Source organism: Echiichthys vipera, assembly GCF_963691815.1.
Source record: "Echiichthys vipera genome assembly, chromosome: 12".
NCBI classification, from domain to species: domain Eukaryota; kingdom Metazoa; phylum Chordata; class Actinopteri; order Perciformes; family Trachinidae; genus Echiichthys; species Echiichthys vipera.
The window spans coordinates 20959442-20977113 of NC_139837.1; the positions used below are offsets into that span (position 1 = coordinate 20959442).

The 17672-nt window shown below is 39.2% G+C and overlaps 2 protein-coding genes across 4 annotated transcripts in view; both read left to right on the plus strand.

Moving 5' to 3' along the window:
• Positions 1-3348, plus strand: part of smoc1 (SPARC related modular calcium binding 1) — a 49904-nt gene extending 46556 nt beyond the window's left edge. For all 3 annotated transcript variants that reach the window (XM_083924444.1, XM_083924443.1, XM_083924445.1), the window contains exon 14: positions 1523-3348. In XM_083924444.1, the coding sequence (XP_083780570.1) occupies positions 1523-1539 (17 nt within the window). In that variant the 3' untranslated portion in view covers positions 1540-3348. The remainder of the gene's footprint in view (positions 1-1522) is intronic.
• Positions 3349-11799: 8451 nt separating this feature from the next.
• On the plus strand, positions 11800-17566 carry slc2a1c (solute carrier family 2 member 1c; the record flags this gene model as incomplete). Its single annotated transcript, XM_083924762.1, has 11 exons — positions 11800-11866; positions 12102-12160; positions 12804-12902; positions 13730-13890; positions 13986-14226; positions 14442-14604; positions 14792-14976; positions 15271-15372; positions 15797-15898; positions 16649-16852; positions 17387-17566. The coding sequence occupies exons 2-11, from the start codon at positions 12146-12148 to the stop codon at positions 17564-17566; spliced, it is 1452 nt and encodes a 483-aa protein (XP_083780888.1). The 5' UTR covers positions 11800-11866; positions 12102-12145.
• Between the last annotated feature and the right edge of the window lie 106 nt (positions 17567-17672).

Below are 17672 nucleotides of genomic sequence, written 5' to 3' on the forward strand. Positions count from 1 at the left end.
AGGCCAGTAGAGTCCAGACAGACACACTGCACATACCTGCAAACACAACATATTGATAGATGGATGGACATATACGGACAAACACAACCCCATTTTGAATGCACAAGCATGCAAATGGATGCATGCAAATATACACACACACACATGCACACAGCCTGAGCTCTCACAGGGCTCAGGAGGACCTCTGCTCCATACTGACAACCATCTGTAAGCAATCTAAACTCTTTACCCATCTCCCTTTCTCCCAGACCTCTCTTTCTTTCTCTCTCCCTCCTCAACCACTAATCTGATGGATGAGTGAGCAGTCCATCCCTTGAGCAGCACACGGACTGTCCCAATCAGTTTCAGCAGGAATGCAACACAACACACATCTTCAGAGACTGTTGAGTTGTAGCTTGGTTGTAACCTAACGTCAGCACATTGATTGTACGTGTGGTGCGTTTGGGTGTAGGTGGGGTTTATAGTTCGTAAACACGTAAACTCAAAGAAAATCAGATAGTTAAAAAGGGGAAAACATCTCAGAAATGTTTCTGTTGAAAATAAAATGTGAAAATTAGGAAATAAAATATTTAATGTAAATGAAACATTTACTTACGCACTAGATAGCAGAAGCTGTGTTGCTTTACTAAAGTTACTTTTAATAAGTTTTACTTTTGTTACACACCTACTGTAGTTACTTTTGATGGAAGGAATTAGGAAGGAAACGGTAACTGGCGTAATGATAAACTGCCATATTACCGTTTAAAATTTAATTGTCATAAAAACCACGTTTGAATACAGACTTTGACATCACATTTGATATCACAATAAATATTCATACATCAGTCTTCCAGAAGCCGGCGCAGCAACGTGGGTTTGTTTTGCATCGATTAAATATGGTGGAAGACAGTGACAAAGTAAATCCGTCTGTAGAAAAGTGCTGCTATGTTATTAATGTTAATGCATTATTATACTATGTATGTTTTTATTTGTGGTTTTCAGAATATAAAATGGTGTATCAGTACTTTCTGAAAATTGTAGCTCATTTTATTACCACAATAACACTGATAGCTGCAATAATTTTGTTCACTATAATCATGATGTGGAATTTTCATACCGTTTCACGTCTAAAGTGCCTAATACAGAAAAATTAAAAAACCATAGTGAGCCAAATACAAATGAAAAATGTATTAAATAGTACTTTTTTTTATTATTCAGGAAAATTATGCTGGTGGATTGTTATCAGCTGCAGAGGACGGGTCTGCTTTCCACATGGACATCACTAGTACCACATTGTCCATGTGGAAGTGTGTAGTATGCATCACTAGTATAAGTTTTTATTAAACTATATTAGAATATGCTTACATTATTTAAATCATGTGTATGTGTGAGTCTGTGAACGTGAGCTTCTGCCTATGGAGGGATGCCATTGTCTTGTCACGCAATAGCAATGCGCAGGCGCATCTGTATGCCAGATACGAAAACAGATGAGTGAATACATCTTTTCTTCCCTCTCTTGTCCGTCTGTCTTTCTGTTTCCCAGTAGGTCGTCTGGTGTGAGAAGAGAAGGATCCAAAAGCTGAGACGAGAGCAGAGGGCACAGAGGGAAGGCATCTGTACGCTTGCTGACAAGAAAGAGAAAGATGGAGCAGAAAAATCAAGAAGTTCCTGAGTTTCAAACAAGTGAACAGAAAAACAAGAAAACGAAGCGGCGCCAAAATCTTTGCACTTTCTCCTCCCTATGTTTGACATTTTATTTGTTTGTATGTGGGTTTTTTTCTCTTGAAGTGACTGAAAAGGTTTAGGTAAGAATGAGAATATATTTGTAAAAAGATGACAGGCTCACCACTGGAAGATGTGTTTGTTACCACATTTCCCCTTGTGTTTAGTCTGCTGTTGTGATTCCTTCTGTCCTCATATAACAGGCACTAACACATTTTGTGGCTATTAAATTAAGCCTACATTTCCCCGTTACATAGAAGAGCAAAACAGACAAGTGGTAACTCACTAAAGAGGAGCTTACAGTGAGTCCCATTCAGCCCAAATGTTGCTTGATACTCAATAGGAGGTGCTACGGCAATGTAGACCAATTTAAACGAATGTGTTATGTTGTATGTGAGCATGCAATATTAAGTGAGCGGCATGTATTAGAATTAAACTGTGACCATGAAGTCTAATTTATCAGCACAGAATTAGCTGTATGAATCCCCTTGCACTGTACAGAACTTTCTAGATACATTAACATTTTGGCTTAAAAATTTGATCTTGTGAACAATGTCTGAGATGTGTTATGTCTGGTGTTCAGTATATACCAGTGTTGGGGAAAGCTAGCTGTAAGTTAAGTACTTGCCTACCACACGGTTATTTAAAAAGTTGTACTTTTTGAGCAGCCAAAACCAATGCAAGACCAATATGTTGTACGTACAGTAGTTTTCTCAGATTTAGCATGTTGTCTGCACAAGATGCCTTACGGTTCTTTTGTTTTTCTACTGGTTTTTATAAAGTTGCTTATGAAAACATTTAATAATTATAGGTAAAAAAAACAATTCAAAAAGCCAATAAAAACAGAACTGAAAAATGTGTTACAGTTGTTGGTTATAACAAATGTAATGTGTATGGGAGTACGTCTAAAATGATGCATCCCTACAACACTGGTATAGTACATACAGCCTTATCAGTGTACCAACGCAGCTGCATGCAGGTAAAACACTTCTACGTACATATTAAAGCTGCATTAATTCTTTTTTGAGACACACAACTCTGAAATATAATTGCCTCATAAAGCTGTTATGGCTAACACAGAGCAAATTATCCAAGTCCAATTGCAAGGTTTTGGTCTCCACCAACTCCTGAGGGAAATATCTGGTTCTTCATCAGCTAAAGGCTCCAATATGTTCACCAGCTGGTTGCCAATGTTATCTGTCTGGTGTTTGATGTTGAGCACGTAGCATATAATCGGTCATTATGTTTTATTTGCTGAAAACAGTATAATAAAAGTTCTTTACACACCGGGGGTGTGACAAATGACGTGAAAATGATTAAAGTTATAATCCGTAGGATTTTCACCTTGTTAACTGTCTTTTAAGTTACTATCCATCAAAGAGTGAGTTAGATCAGTGGTGATTGATCATATGACCCACTAATGAAAGAAAAATCAGAAATCGGGAACTTCCAACTTCTGAGTCAGGCTCGCTCTAATGTGTCTGACCGGCGCAGGTCCATTTCATTACTGCTGACTCATAATGGAGGATCAACAGACAGAGAAAGAAGACCATTCAACTTCCAGTCCAAAGAAAAAGAAACAAAAAACGAATCAAAGTAAAGTAAATAAATAAATAATCAAAAAGCATAACAACCACTTACGTGACACGATGGAGGGTTCTGAAAGAACAAAAGAGGCTGAGGAAAGGAGCTCTGGGAGATGAGGTCCCAGAGGCTCACCTGCAATTACATCTTACTGCCTAAGAGGCCGCTAGAACCAACGTATCTCTATTCTTACGGATTAAAAACTTTAATACTTGCCTGCAAATTTTGCATCAAAACTATTCATGCTGGCAGCGATGCAACACTTGTTCAATAAAAGGGTTAAAAATTTGCGCAGGCAAAAGATCAACTCCCACTACAAGATCAACAACCGTTGAAAGAGTAATAGTGTTTTCGTTTTTTGTAGCAGACTATGGAGCCACCGTGTTGTTTTGTAATCCTCAAAGCATACGACACAACATGATCGGTTGATGCTTTTCTTCACCTTGCGAAAGCTCATAAAAATCGACTTTGATCTGTGTTTTTTCAGTGTGTGGAAGTATTCATGACAATGTGAATTAATCGCACCACAAAAATACCCCCGGTGTGTATATGACTTATGGATGCTAATACCAAACTCTCAGTGTTCCTCCTTTCATAATCCACTGGATTTCATATTGATATAAAAAAAATACAATTAATGTAAGCCTCCCGAGACCATCCTGATCTCGCCAAGCTTACATTAATCTCTATTTTTTTTTTCTCCATTGTTTTTTAGTCGCATATCAGTCAGGTAACCTGCGGCAGATAAAATTTGGGGAAGGTTGGGAAGCGACTGAACCAATCAGCGTTGGTTTAGAGGCAACTCAAAGTGGGACGCAACGAGAAGCGACTGTTCAGTGTAAACAACATCGGCTTCCGTGGATGAGATGAGTGCAAGCCACTCGCCAACTCTTTTTTTTTTCTTGGATCCATCTGTTGGAATATGGACCGGGCACTTGAAATTGTGACTTTTATTCATTAATTCACGTTACACAAACGGCAAATATCCTTTACCTCGATATGCTGTTAGTTCACCATACGCTTCATTGATCTGATTGGTTGATTTGGCCTGATGGTTTATCCAATCAGCAACCAGTATTTTCGGCTCTTCCCAAAAGATCTCCAACCGAGAGTTCCCATATGCAGAGCAAATGCAAATTATATAAATCAATCCATCTGGCGGAGTCAGGTTAGATTATTGCAGCTTTTAGTTCAAACTACAATGAAAGCCATAAGTTTACATCTTTTCTGTTCTAAGTACGTACATTTATGGCATCTTTCAAGTCAATGTGGCACGTTTTAGTACTCCTTTAAGTAAATGTTGGTATTAATTTTCTACACAATCAAACCTGAAAAACAATTAAAGATTATTTCCAGTGTCTTAATGGTAAATTCTGCAATTTTTTTTAATTGTTCACAAAGTTCATCGGCCTCTCCTGGCTACGTCCACAAATTGCAATAACATCAACAACTCTCTGACAAAGACCCCCTGGTGGGGATTTTATTTTTCCAAAACAAATGACAGTCCAGAGAATGATGATAAATATTCTTATTAGTACCAGGAAAAAGAGTAGGCACAGATGACTAAACCCAAGACGTTTACACGGCTCAGTATCCCGTTCATATTGGCTAATTTCAGCTGTCATATTCACGTTCATCTCAGTTATTGTAAACAAGATGTGGCATTTACAAATGCCAGTTCCTAAAATAAATATTTGAGTTTCCCCAGTAATATCGGAGTGCACTTTGTGTATGTAAACACATTCATTGTCTGTCCTCCAACTGTTGATGTCAGTCCTGCTCTGTGAAACACTTACCACCGCACATACTTGGAGCATTGCCACCTTATGTAAGACAATGCAGTCAGTCTTTTAAAGTGCCCCCCAGGGTGTCCGCCAAAGAGGAAAATTACTTACCAGGAAGGCAAAACATTAGACATTATGAACACGTTTTGGAATGTAAATAAAATTTCTTCCTCACATTTGGGAACAACTGAGTTTCAAAATTGGAGAATCATGAGTTTGCTTTTGTGGTCTAAACGCTTGTGTATTTGTTTTGAGTTGTGTATTTCTTAGCATAGTCCCAAGAGTCACTGCAGCGGCTCATAAAAAAGGCTCCCATTGTAAATATGTACAATAACCTTTATTTGTGTGTGTGATTTACTAAATATCATTGTGGGGTCTATGAGTGTTCACTTACTTCACTGTCATTCTGACTTAAAGAAAAGTAAAGCAATACATACTTTTCTGTGTTTACATCTTGTCAAACATTAGGCTATTACAGTAGCTAATTCACAACATTGAAATGCTTAGACCAGACTGTAACTTATAAGCTCTGAGCACTGTTTATTTTATCTGTGGTGGGGTTATTTGACTATGTCAGCTTGTGTTTTACGATTCCTCTCATCACTATACATGGTCAAGAATGTATACAGTATCTATGGTGCTTAATCCATTACAATCACAAGTCCAGTCACGTCTGATTTCAACTAAACATAATGCCAATGAGAAAAGAAACTTCTTTCTTAGATGGCTGTACAGTCTCTCCTGAGTGCCTGCTTTAGTCCAGGTTTGAACACTGGGCTTGTGTGTCTGCTGAAGTGCTTCCAGACGCCACAGAGCTGCAGATCACATGAGAGATCTAAAACAACCTAACAGGCTAGTAATCACTGCTAATCACGATGGGGGACGTATAGTGAAGGAGGCTTACAGATGACAGTCTGTCGAGGAGAAGCCAAGATTGTCTCGCTGCTTGCCGACAACTTTTCCACTGCAAAGCCCCAACAGGGTTGTCAAGACCATCTCAGTGTGTTTTGACAATATTTCTTATTCATGGTTGAAGAAATTAGATCTCATGGAAAACAAAACACTGAGACATGTTGCCTTTGGGTGAAATTGTTCAATGTAAATTATGTGGCTTGAGGTGTAGCTGTTTGGCTAAGCAATGAAAACAAAAATGCTTTTCCACTTTTTTAATACAGACCTTATTTCCTGAGCTATTTCAACCTGTGTCACAACAGACTCATACAAAACTAAACAACAGAAATACCAAAAAGAAGAAAGGCTATTTTTATTTTATTTTTTTGGAGGAACCTACACTGATTTAGTTTATGAATTGCATCTTGGCACACAGCAGTGGCTTACACATGGGTTGTATCACTTTTCTGTGTTTTTCCCCACCTGAACTGCAGTCATAATGAGAAAAAGGTCTGTAGATGCCCTATATATTCGCGACAATTGAAACACAAGCGTACCAGCTATTTCATACTTAAAGCGGCTATAATCAATATTTTAACGTAAACAATGTATGATAATGTGCAAACAATGTGAAAGGTGTCCCTCAACTTTATGGAGCAGTGAGTTTCAGCTCATTGTTTAGCTGCCTGGCCCACAACTTTACTAACTTGGTTCACTCAACACTCTCATAGCGTTGTTTATGATGGCAAAGAAATACTAAAAAAGCTCTATTAACAGACACACTACTTGCTCAGTACCGAATAGCAGGAGTTGGTGGAGACCAAAAACAAGGCTAATCTTTTACAGGAGCATATAAAGAGAAAGAAAGTGCAAATAATGTTTGAAAGCCTTTCATGATTCTTACTCAAGTTGAAGTTGCAGAAGCTTATTAACTACAATATATCTTATTCTTCTTGTCTTAACCAATCACAGTTGCACTACATGCGTACAATCATGCCAGTAAACAACAACAACAACGAAAGCAGCAATCATATAGCAGTGATCGTGATGCTGTTTATAGCACATTTATGCTACCATTTATGCTGAGTTTAGACTCAGTCTTGTGCAGTAGAAAGGGCCTTTAGAGCTGGAGTAGATGCCAAGCTCTCGGGGAAGGAGTTCAACACTGACCCCTAACGGTGAACATGGTTCACTGCAGACTACACGTTCACATTGAACCCTGTTATCCAGGTATGCACACACATACAGCACAGTATCAGCCAAGCTAATTAAACTCCATGAACTAGCAATACATACATTTTTAAAAAAGGTTATGTCTTGCAATTTTCTAACTTTTATGTGGACGCATACAGTATGCCACTGTTTGTTTAAAGCTAGCTTGAGAACTGACAAAAGAAATTGGCAGGTGATATTGTTTGAACTTTAAAAATAAGTTGAAGGTGGATTCTGTTTATAAATTATTACATTTAATTGCAACCCTGTTTGGACTGATAAAACTTGACAACAACGATGCTCTGTGTTTGCCTGTTGATTTGTGTGTTGTATGAGATTCTCTGATTTAGTGATGAGACTTCAAAGGTGCGGATGTTGTCAGTGCATGATGGGAGGCCGAGGTCTCTGGTGATGGGGGTGGTTTGGTAATGGGGGAGGCAAGGAGGGGAGAGAGGGTTGTATCACAGATTGAAATTGGAGCCAAGAGGCAGCTGCAGTACATCTGTCTTGTACTGACACATGTGGCATTTGACTTCCAGTGTGAAGTTCAAAAGACTTTTGTAATGACGCAGCTGCTTAGGGATGTGTGCATGTGTGTGTTTTAGAGTGTGTGCTTTCTCCTTTGTTGAAGGTGGGGTGGTGGGTAGGCGAGTTGCCAAAGGGGTTTCATAGGTGAGGACTGGAATCTGGGGGTTTAAAAGTGGCATGTGGGCAGTACAGGTGCTGCATGATGTTGTTTCTGGAGGTTATAACATAACATTTTGATCACCTCTCCAATGTTTGAATGCTTAAACCAAACTAATAACAAGTTAAAATGGTTTATAGCTTGTAAAATGACAAAAAACGATTAATTCAGCACGTCTAGATAGAGAGGATCCAGTCTATTTTCAATAAAACTCAGTTAATTACCATAACATGGAGAAATGCAGGATATCTGTCCATGCAGGAGTTGCTCTGATACAATTTATTTATTAACATTTATTATTTTACATTTACCACATGTTTTGGCAGTGATGAGTTATTTGGTGTGTGTTTTTTTTCTTTCCTTTGTGTGCATTGAAACACTTAGAAAGAGATCAAACACCATTACAGGTAATTAGAGAGGGCAATTAGCCTGTGTGATAGCTAAACATTAGCAGTGGGGGGATGATGGTGCACACTGCTCACCATTTGTGCCTGATGCCCTCTGTTCCTGCAGCAGCACCTGCCCAGCAGCCTGTGCAGGGTCAGGGGGTTGCCTGCTAGGAGGCCAGGGCTCAGGGGTTCAGAGGTCATGTTCCAGACAGGCGTATCCACACGCTGATTGAGAACTCAGCTGCATGAACAGAGCTTGCAGGTGGACGACGCATTTTAACCCCTAATGCTAATTATTCTTTACTCTCTTTTTTTGGGCTCTACTGTGCCACAGATTTGTGTTAAATATAAGTCTGTAACCTAGGGTGGTTTTGTGGGGAGATTTCCATAGCAAACAAAGAATTAAAGTGAGCAGGGGGTAGGTATATTCAGTACTCCCAGTTTGCTTTTTGGTGAATTCATTTCTTTTACACAGACTACAGACATATTCTTTTTCTTGTGGGGGATTTAAAAGCACAATATCTTGTTCTCTAAGGTATGAAATTAAATCCAAAACTAGCATTACCACCTTGTGGTTGTATGCCTTCACCAGCCAGTCGAGTAGCAGTTTACTTCCTAACGGTCCGGACTGACATAACATAAGAAGTGAAGACTTTGAAGGAATTTAATAAAAGATCTTAAGTGTATTTTTTGGTTAAAACGTGGATGCTTCACACACACGTCTTCAACCCGGCAGCACAGAAGATTTATACAAACACCACTTAATTATCTGACCGAATGTCTCCTCTTCTGTTACTGAGTTATGAAACATTATGATGTCACAGTGAAGTTGACCTTTGGGATATAAAATTCATCATTTATCCTATTAGACATTTGTGTGAAATGTTGTCATAATTAACGTAAGAATTCTTGAGTTATGGACAAAAAATGTGTTTGATCTTTGACTTCTAAACTCTAAATCCAAGTGAACATCTGTGCCAAATTTTGGAAAAATCCCTCCAGGGCTTCCTGAAGTATCACGTTTACAACAATGGGACGGTCGGACAACCTGAAAACAAAATGCCTCCTGCAGCGGCTGTGACGGGTGCGGGTCACAAATAACAGAACATGAGATAACTAATATTTGAATATATGACATCTATCAACAGTTTGGAAAGTAGCTATCCATAATTTACAACATTCGTAAGAAGTAAAGATTCAAAATGTGAAACTCATTGTTTTAGAACAGTTTTATGGCAAGTCTTCTGGTTTCTGTCGTCAACACAACTCAAATATTTCACATGAGTCAGTGCAGTGTAGTTTTTTCTGTGGATTGGAGTTCTCTGCCTTTCATCACTTCCGGGCCTCAGGGGCCACTTACTATTTGTCTCTACATATTTTTACTTACGTTTGATGATAAAAGATTATGTTCATGCACAAATTATGTAGTATGTGGTGAGGGCTGGAAATGTTTCCTCATCCACCATTATGATTAAGTTCATCTTTCTTCTCCATACTTTTATTTATTTGGCTCGTGCAACTCAGCAGAGAAAAGCAGTTACTGGCTGCCCATTTGGATTTGTTCAAGAGGCCGGGATGTCTGTCCAACATGATTTCATTCTGCAGATTCATTTATAACCTGTATTTTACTAGTGGAAATGCCTCAGCCTCTATAGTAAAACAGACGCGTTTGCACATACTAGCATGCACGAAACAAAAACACACACTTGTGCAACAGTAATTCGATGAGACTGGATTAAATTAAACTTCCCTGATCCATGTGAGGAAATGAGCAAAGAAACACAGGACATGCCAATTAGAACGATAAAATTCGTCAGCTGAAACTAAAGCATAAATACTGTAAAACTGTAATGACTTTTACATGTAAGTAAGACTTTAAATGCTACACACACACACACACACACACACACACACACGCACGCACACACATGCACAAGCACACACAATATATGGATTCACTATTAAAATACAGCAACCACAAAATTACGAAACATCCACAGGCACAAACACAAATTTGCACGCAAACACATGTAAACACAGATAATCTCCCCGGCTATAATGAACATAAATGATGAGATTATACACATTAAAACACACATCAGGCTCAGATGGCTTTAGCCTTTAATGCTGAATCATTCCCCCTCATGTGATCTCTTTGATCGGCATCTGTCTGGTTCCGGGATTACTCTAATATGTGCACGACGCTTCTGTCACAGCTCCAGGACGCACTGACAGATGTTGGAAACTGATACATCCAGAACTTCAGACTGATGGAGAGCAGGGAGCATTTTAGGCCAATATTAGGATTGTCGTAGCAGGAGGAGGACATGTACTTCATCCTGGGGCCGTCACATTGTCACAGCATTGTGCGATGGGTGAGGCCTTTTCAGACTATCCTTAAAAGCACCACACAGTATCTCTGCATCAGTGAACCTCACCTAAGTATGTTACTATTTATTTATTCATTTAACTAAAAGTCTGGACAAAGATTAAATTAGACTGCAACCACTTTTTTTAAATTATCCCAAAAATGTGATGTAATTTCCAAATGATCTTCCCTACCAAATATTTTGCATGAGCCTTTCTGAGAAATTGAGTTAGTACGTGATTGTTATTATCAATTTTGCCGACATAATTGTCTATTACGATATATACAATATATCATTTTATCACAATCCGATTCCATTTAATGACAATAAATGATCATGTTGAATTCTCCATTATAATTTACTCAAATGTACGTGGATTCAGAAAAGTTAAGAGCTAATGTTGTTTAATTATGTTTGTCAAACATTACAATCTCATTTTTTACACTTTTACACTGTTAGAAAGTGGCAGCACAAGGTTCCTGGAAAGACATATACAAGATCATCAGCCACTCATGAATTGTCCATTTCAGTGTTAGTTACACACACACACACACACACACACACACAGACACACACACACCCCTAAAGCACGTGGCTGTGTTATTGCCAAAATGGTGTTATCCCCGACCCGGGAACAGTTGTGTTATTTCCGCCAGAATTAAATTGAGCAGACAAACTGATCCTCAGTCAGTTAAAGATCATAACGCCGATCAGCTGGTCCATGAGAACCAGAGGAGGCCCGCGCCTGCCTTTCTGTCAGGCCTGCCCCAAATTCACCATCTGGGTGCGACTTCATCACTGGTCCAATATGTGTGTGTATGTACTGGTATGTAGCGTTTCCATTAGTGGTGTGTTCACTCAGGAAACTTTACACAGTCAAATCTGAAACTCAGGAATGAAGACGGGACCAACGTATGACACTCTGGAACAGTGGTGAGAACAGAGGTATAGATGAGATAGTGGTAGTTACTTCAGGTATCTTAGTCTTTTCGTACGTGTAATATTTTTAAATGGAGAAGTTTAAGAATAAACATTTTCACATGGACTTGTCAGGGAGGGACATTAAGTTTTCCCATAAAGTTGAATCACATTTTTCATTTTACTTGTAATTGTTAATGTCATAGTCTGCAAGTTACATGAACTTTTTTATGAGCGCTTATTCACTGCAGCAACTAAATGGATTTCCTATTTTCACTTTTTAAAATTAACATTTTGGACAAGAAAAGCTGTCTGCTCTACTCCACAGCACAGGTAAGTTCACATGAAAAAGAAACAAACTGTATACAGTATTGCAGGTATATAACTGTACTGATTTAAGGTTCTATACACAGCATTCCTTGACAACCTTTCCTGTACTTGAAGCATCTCTGTTTTGCTTTTATACTTCTGGGAGATTATTATAAATCTGGCTGTAAGTAAAAGTCTATAAAATATTGAATACATATCAGCCGATGTAAATGACTGGCATCATTTGGGTTTTTCACAGCAGCCAACATCTTGAGGGAGTGATACCCCGTCTTACCCGAACAAATGGCTCCACAAGAGGTTTGTTTTAGCCCCTTTTTTTGCTACAAATGAACAGACGCTAACACTCACTTGTGGTAATTAAAATTCTGTACATCTTGCCCGTGTGTGAAAATACTGTGGTTTCTGCCTTCCACTGAGCTAAGATCACTTTTTTTTCTCTACTGTGTTGAGAATCTAATTTAAATATTCAAATATTAAACGAAATGCGTGCGTAGAGTGACTTTATGACGGGATTCTGAAATTTAAGCCCATGTTGTGCAGAAATGATAACTTTACAGACATTACAATCTACAGAACTGTTGTCATCTTTCTTTGTGAAATGAATCTTTCCTCTCTGCCATGACTCCTTGCTCCTGCTGTAAGTTTCCAGAAGCGTATGTGTTTGACACCAGCAATTTAAAATGAATTGATAAGCTTAGAAGTATCCAATTCGATTCCAATTTATAATTGATTCTCAACTGGAAACCGGTTCTTGTTTCCCATCCCTACTCATTCAAAAAAACATGCCGCTCATTTCAAATAATTAGTCTTGAATGTGTTTGATTGGAGAAATAATTACCCAAATAACTTCAATGCTACTTGAAAAAGGTTAACCAGTTACTGTTTAAGATAAGTTATAAAGGTGAAGAAATACATGTCACTAACTTCAACACTGTTGCAGAGCCATCTGACAGCCACACTCCTGACCTCCATCATGGCAGCCGTGCTCGGCTCCCTGCAGATTGGCTACCACACCGGCAACGTCAACGCTCCAGCCAAGGTGAGCAGGACAGAGGGGAGCTGAGGGAAGAGTAATGACGACATTATGTCGGTTGATACTGATACCAACAGAGTAGTTTAACATTTCCTGATATCAAAAGAAAAATCTTCAAATTCCACTGGTTTCATGATATTTTAGCCTTCATCAAGATCCAAGAATATTTCTCTCAACGAAGAAACACGAAACCCCTTCATTTGAAATAAAACATTAAAAGAATGCATTCTACAAGAATATAAAGGAAGTGTTGAATGGGAGGAATTGTTTTCCAACAAAACTGACATTTGGTACTGCTACAAGTAATATCATCATGCTGTTCAGTTAGAAGACGACCAAGTCCTTGCTTTATAAGGCCAAGATCAGCGCAAAATACCATGCAGCAGGAGATGTTGGAAAACCGCCTGAGCGTCAAACAAATCTGTCACAGCCTCAATAAAACACTGAATAAACCCTCGGAGACTCTCTGGCTCGGCTCCAGGTCTGGCAGGGTTGTGCTATTTCACAGGTAGACTGCACTACATGTTTGCTAGCGAGGCAGATATTCTACATTTAGCCTTAAAAATAATTAATATACATTCTTATTTTCTACATTCCTCACAGTACTCAGCCCACTGAATATTTTGTCTGGTTAAGTTTGTGCAATACTTGCGGCTGTTTGATTGGTCCAGTTCATCACCAACAGCTGACATACAAGGAAAAACAAATGTTTTCAATAAGTTGAGACCACAATAATGCAAGTCATTTGAATTGTAAATGATTAGCTCACACCCACAGTTTAAATGTCTACTGTTTCCAGATGTTGATTGCCATTTGCTTTACCAACTGTTTAGATCATCGAAGAGTTTTTCAACCACACCTGGAGGGCCAGGCACAACCAGTCGATGCCAGATCACAGCCTGACTCTCCTGTGGTCCCTCTCTGTCAGCATTAAAGACTTTGGAGCTTTGTTGGGCTCGCTGGGAGTCAAATACCTGGCAGATTCTTACGGAAGGTAAAAAAAAAAAAAAAAAGGGCAAAAATATATATATTTTTTTAATTCCATGATGTTTGGGTCTTTTAATTTGCCTCGTCCCCCCCCCCCCCCAGGCGTAACTCCATTCTAATAGTGAACTGTCTCTCTGTGGTGGGAGCGTGTCTGATGTCCGCCTCCAAAGCCACCAAGTCATTTGAGGTTCTCATCCTGGGACGGTTGGTGTTCGGTCTCTTCTGCGGCCTGGTGATGAGTCTTAATCCACTCTACATCCAGGAAGTGTCCCCCACAAACCTGAGAGGGGCCTTCGCTACACTCAACCAGGTGTCCTTCGCCACAGGCATCCTGGTGGGAATGGTGAGGACAGTGCTGGAAACCTTCAGTTTGACTGAAAAGTTTTTCTTCCAGGGTATAGAAGAAAAAGTGCAAGCTTGGAATAGCTTCACTGCATGATATTTATCCTCAAGATGATACATATTTGTTGCATAATTATAATTTCCCTGCTTTGCTTTACAATCAGCTTCACTAAAAGTATAAAGTAAAGGAAGATTCCTGTATCTGTTTTTTTGCAGGTGGCTGGTCTGGAGACAGTGTTGGGTACAGAGCATTACTGGGCCCTGATGCTGTCCCTGTCTGTCATTCCAGCCCTGACGCAGTATCTGGTCCTGCCTTTCTGTCCTGAGAGCCCTCGCTATCTGCTCATCAACCAGGGAGAGGAGAGCAAAGCAGAGGCTGGTGGGTATTTAATTCATCATTAAGATGGAGTTATATCATAGAGATCTCCAACAGGGTAACAGTCCTGCAGCCTTTAGATGGTTGACTTCCAGGAAGAAAATCATGGAAATGCTTTTAATTCACTCTAGTATTTCAACTCTGCGGATATACAACACCAGCTCCTTATACAGATGTTTTAACCCTGCAGCGCTGCTGAGGCTGAGAGGAAGCTCAGACAAGGTGTTCGCTGAGCTGGAAGAGATGAAGGAAGAGGCCGCCCACACTCAGACCGGTGTCACCATCCAAGAGTTCTTCAAGAAGCGCAGATACAAGCAGCCAATCATCATCGTCCTCATCATCAACTTGGGCAGCCAGCTGTCTGGATTCAATGCGGTCAGTCTTATCAACGTCTAGGATGGGTTTTCTGGTAAAACATCCTTCTAAAAGTATTTCTTCTAATGAGACTACTTTTTTTTTTTCTTCCCCTGGCGTACTCATTGTCTGATGAATATTTTACTTGCAGTGTTGTAGTATTTATTGAATACATTATTTAGGCTCAGCATTTCTCTCAGCCTCCGGCTCATATTCTGGGGCAGTGTGTCAAGGCAAAACCCCTGTCCCTAAAAACACACAAAGATGTCCCAGTAACCCACTTAGCTAAAATAAATGCCTGCTCTTTTCTTTCAGATCATCAACTATTCCACCAGAATGTTCCAGGGCAAGTTTAATCAGGCCAAATACCTGACTCTAGGCGTGGGGGCTGTCAATGTCACCTTCACTTTGGTGGCAGTGGGTATAAAATCATATCGGCTGCCCAATATTAAGCCAACAGTCTTAAATCTGGAGCTGTGACAAACAAATAATCGATTAGTTTTCAACTAATAAATTAATAACTAACTATTTTGAAAATGTATTAATCTTTTAAGAAAAAAAATCAAATTTCTCTGATTCCAGCTTCTTAAATTTGAATATGTTCTTGCTTCTGTGACTGTAAAATGATTATCTTTGAGTTGTGGACAAAACAAGACATTTGTGGCCGTCCTCTTTGAGAAAAACAAATAACATATTTTTAAGATAAAAAAACATTGTCACCATTTCCTCATGAATGCTTTTACAGTTTGAGCCACAACGGGATAAAGTTGCATTTATGTTTCAAAATTAAAAAGGGGAAAATGTGAGCAATTTCACCACTGTGTTGATTTTCCCTTTCAAGTTCTTCCTAATGGAAAGAGCAGGAAGGAGAAGATTGCTCCTGACTGGATTCATCTCCATAGCACTGTGCAACCTACTCATGACCATAGTGGATTCTGTCCTGGTGAGTTCATCTCACTGCGATTGTTTTTTCTCCCAATCAAACACAAAATGTTGAATTCCAATATTGGATTTTTAGAATATACCGTATCTAATGTAAAACAAATCTGACATCCACTTAAACAAACCATGGTACGTTTTGGAAGAGGATTTTTAACCCAAGGCTCATGTGAACAAAATCCTACTTTTCCAATAATTTATGTTTTTGAAAACAGGCATTGTATGTATTGTACGTTTGTGCAAACCACAGAAACTTTATATCTATTTTTTTGGGATCCTTTTACATCTGTGTGCGATGTACCAGGGCTGTCAACTGACTCCAATGTAAAATCATAGACACTAATATTACACGTTCAGAGCTAGTGATCCAGAAGTCAGGTGACGTATAGTAAGCATCAAACTTTGCTTAGTGAGGTGGTCAGGGTCATACTTCATTTACGTTCATACTGCTTTAAACCAAAACCACTTTCTCCATTTTACCATTTTTCAATGCCTAAACCTAAGTAACGTTTATAGTTTTGTTTGAATTCATAGATTTAATTTTGTGTTTAAAACTGTCACGTAAAGCATCAAAATGTGTTTTTGATTAGTAGGGAAAACATTGATATTCAACATGTGCGTTTTGCAGAAATGTGCACAGGCGATATCAGATTTGATTTGAAGAGAATGCCAATGTCATCCCAATTTTTGCTGACACATTTCAACAATTAATCCAAAAATCCAACCCTTAACAATAAATCTATCCACCATGCAGCACCTGGTCCCAGAGCTGCGGAGTCTGCAGGTCCTACTGGTTTTCTGCCTGATTTCAGCCTACGAGCTGGGTCCTGGCCCCATCTCATGGTTCATCGCTGCTGAGCTGTTTGACCAGCCTGGCAGACCCATCGCTATGGCCTTCACCAGCATGCTCAACTGGGGAGGGAAGTTTGTTCTGGCACTCCTCTTTCCTCCATTACTGGTGGGTTTATATTGTTGGCATGCATGCTATATGAGTTTGTTAAACTTCAGGGGAAACTTGACACGTGGATTTCTTGCTTGCTCTTGCAAGTTCGCTTACGCCTTTGAGACAAGACTGTTAAATACCTCCTATAAATCTGTTCAATCTGTTATATACTAACGTACACTGTAAAACAGACATAAATCTGTGAAGTTGAATATGTCTAAATCTACTGCTAACTCCTTTAACATCAGGTTGAAATAATAGTAATTAAATTAACTGTTGACCAGGGAAACATCTGTTTGTTATAGCGCTGCAGAGATGGCAGCCAACCTGAAACTAAGACCAAGGAACCGAATCAAACAACTTTTGTTTTTCTACTTTCTTGCGTTGTTTTTCTTCTTCTTTCTGTGAAATACTCTTTTATGTGAGAGTTGTTCACATGGTGTAATTATGTTAACCTCAAAAAGGTTTTGATCTTAAGAGATTATTCTTGGTTAAATACAGATCAAATACTTTGATGACAATATTACCATCTGTCTCTTCCATACACAGAAAATCTGCGGTGCATACGTCTACCTCCTCTTCATGACTGTTGCTTTGGTTGCCTTCACCTTTACCTGGATTCGCCTCCCAGAGACAAAAGGACGCACATTTGATGATATTGCAGAGGAGTTCAGAGGAGCTGAGGGCATCCCTTTGCACAATAAGACTGGATTCAACACTTTCCCCTGACGGACCTTTCAACCCTTACTGAAGCTGTTCATGGTCAAACAGCTTAAAAGGGGTCAGTTCACCCAAATATTACTGGCTAGTTACCAAAGAGTTTTGTTTTATTTTT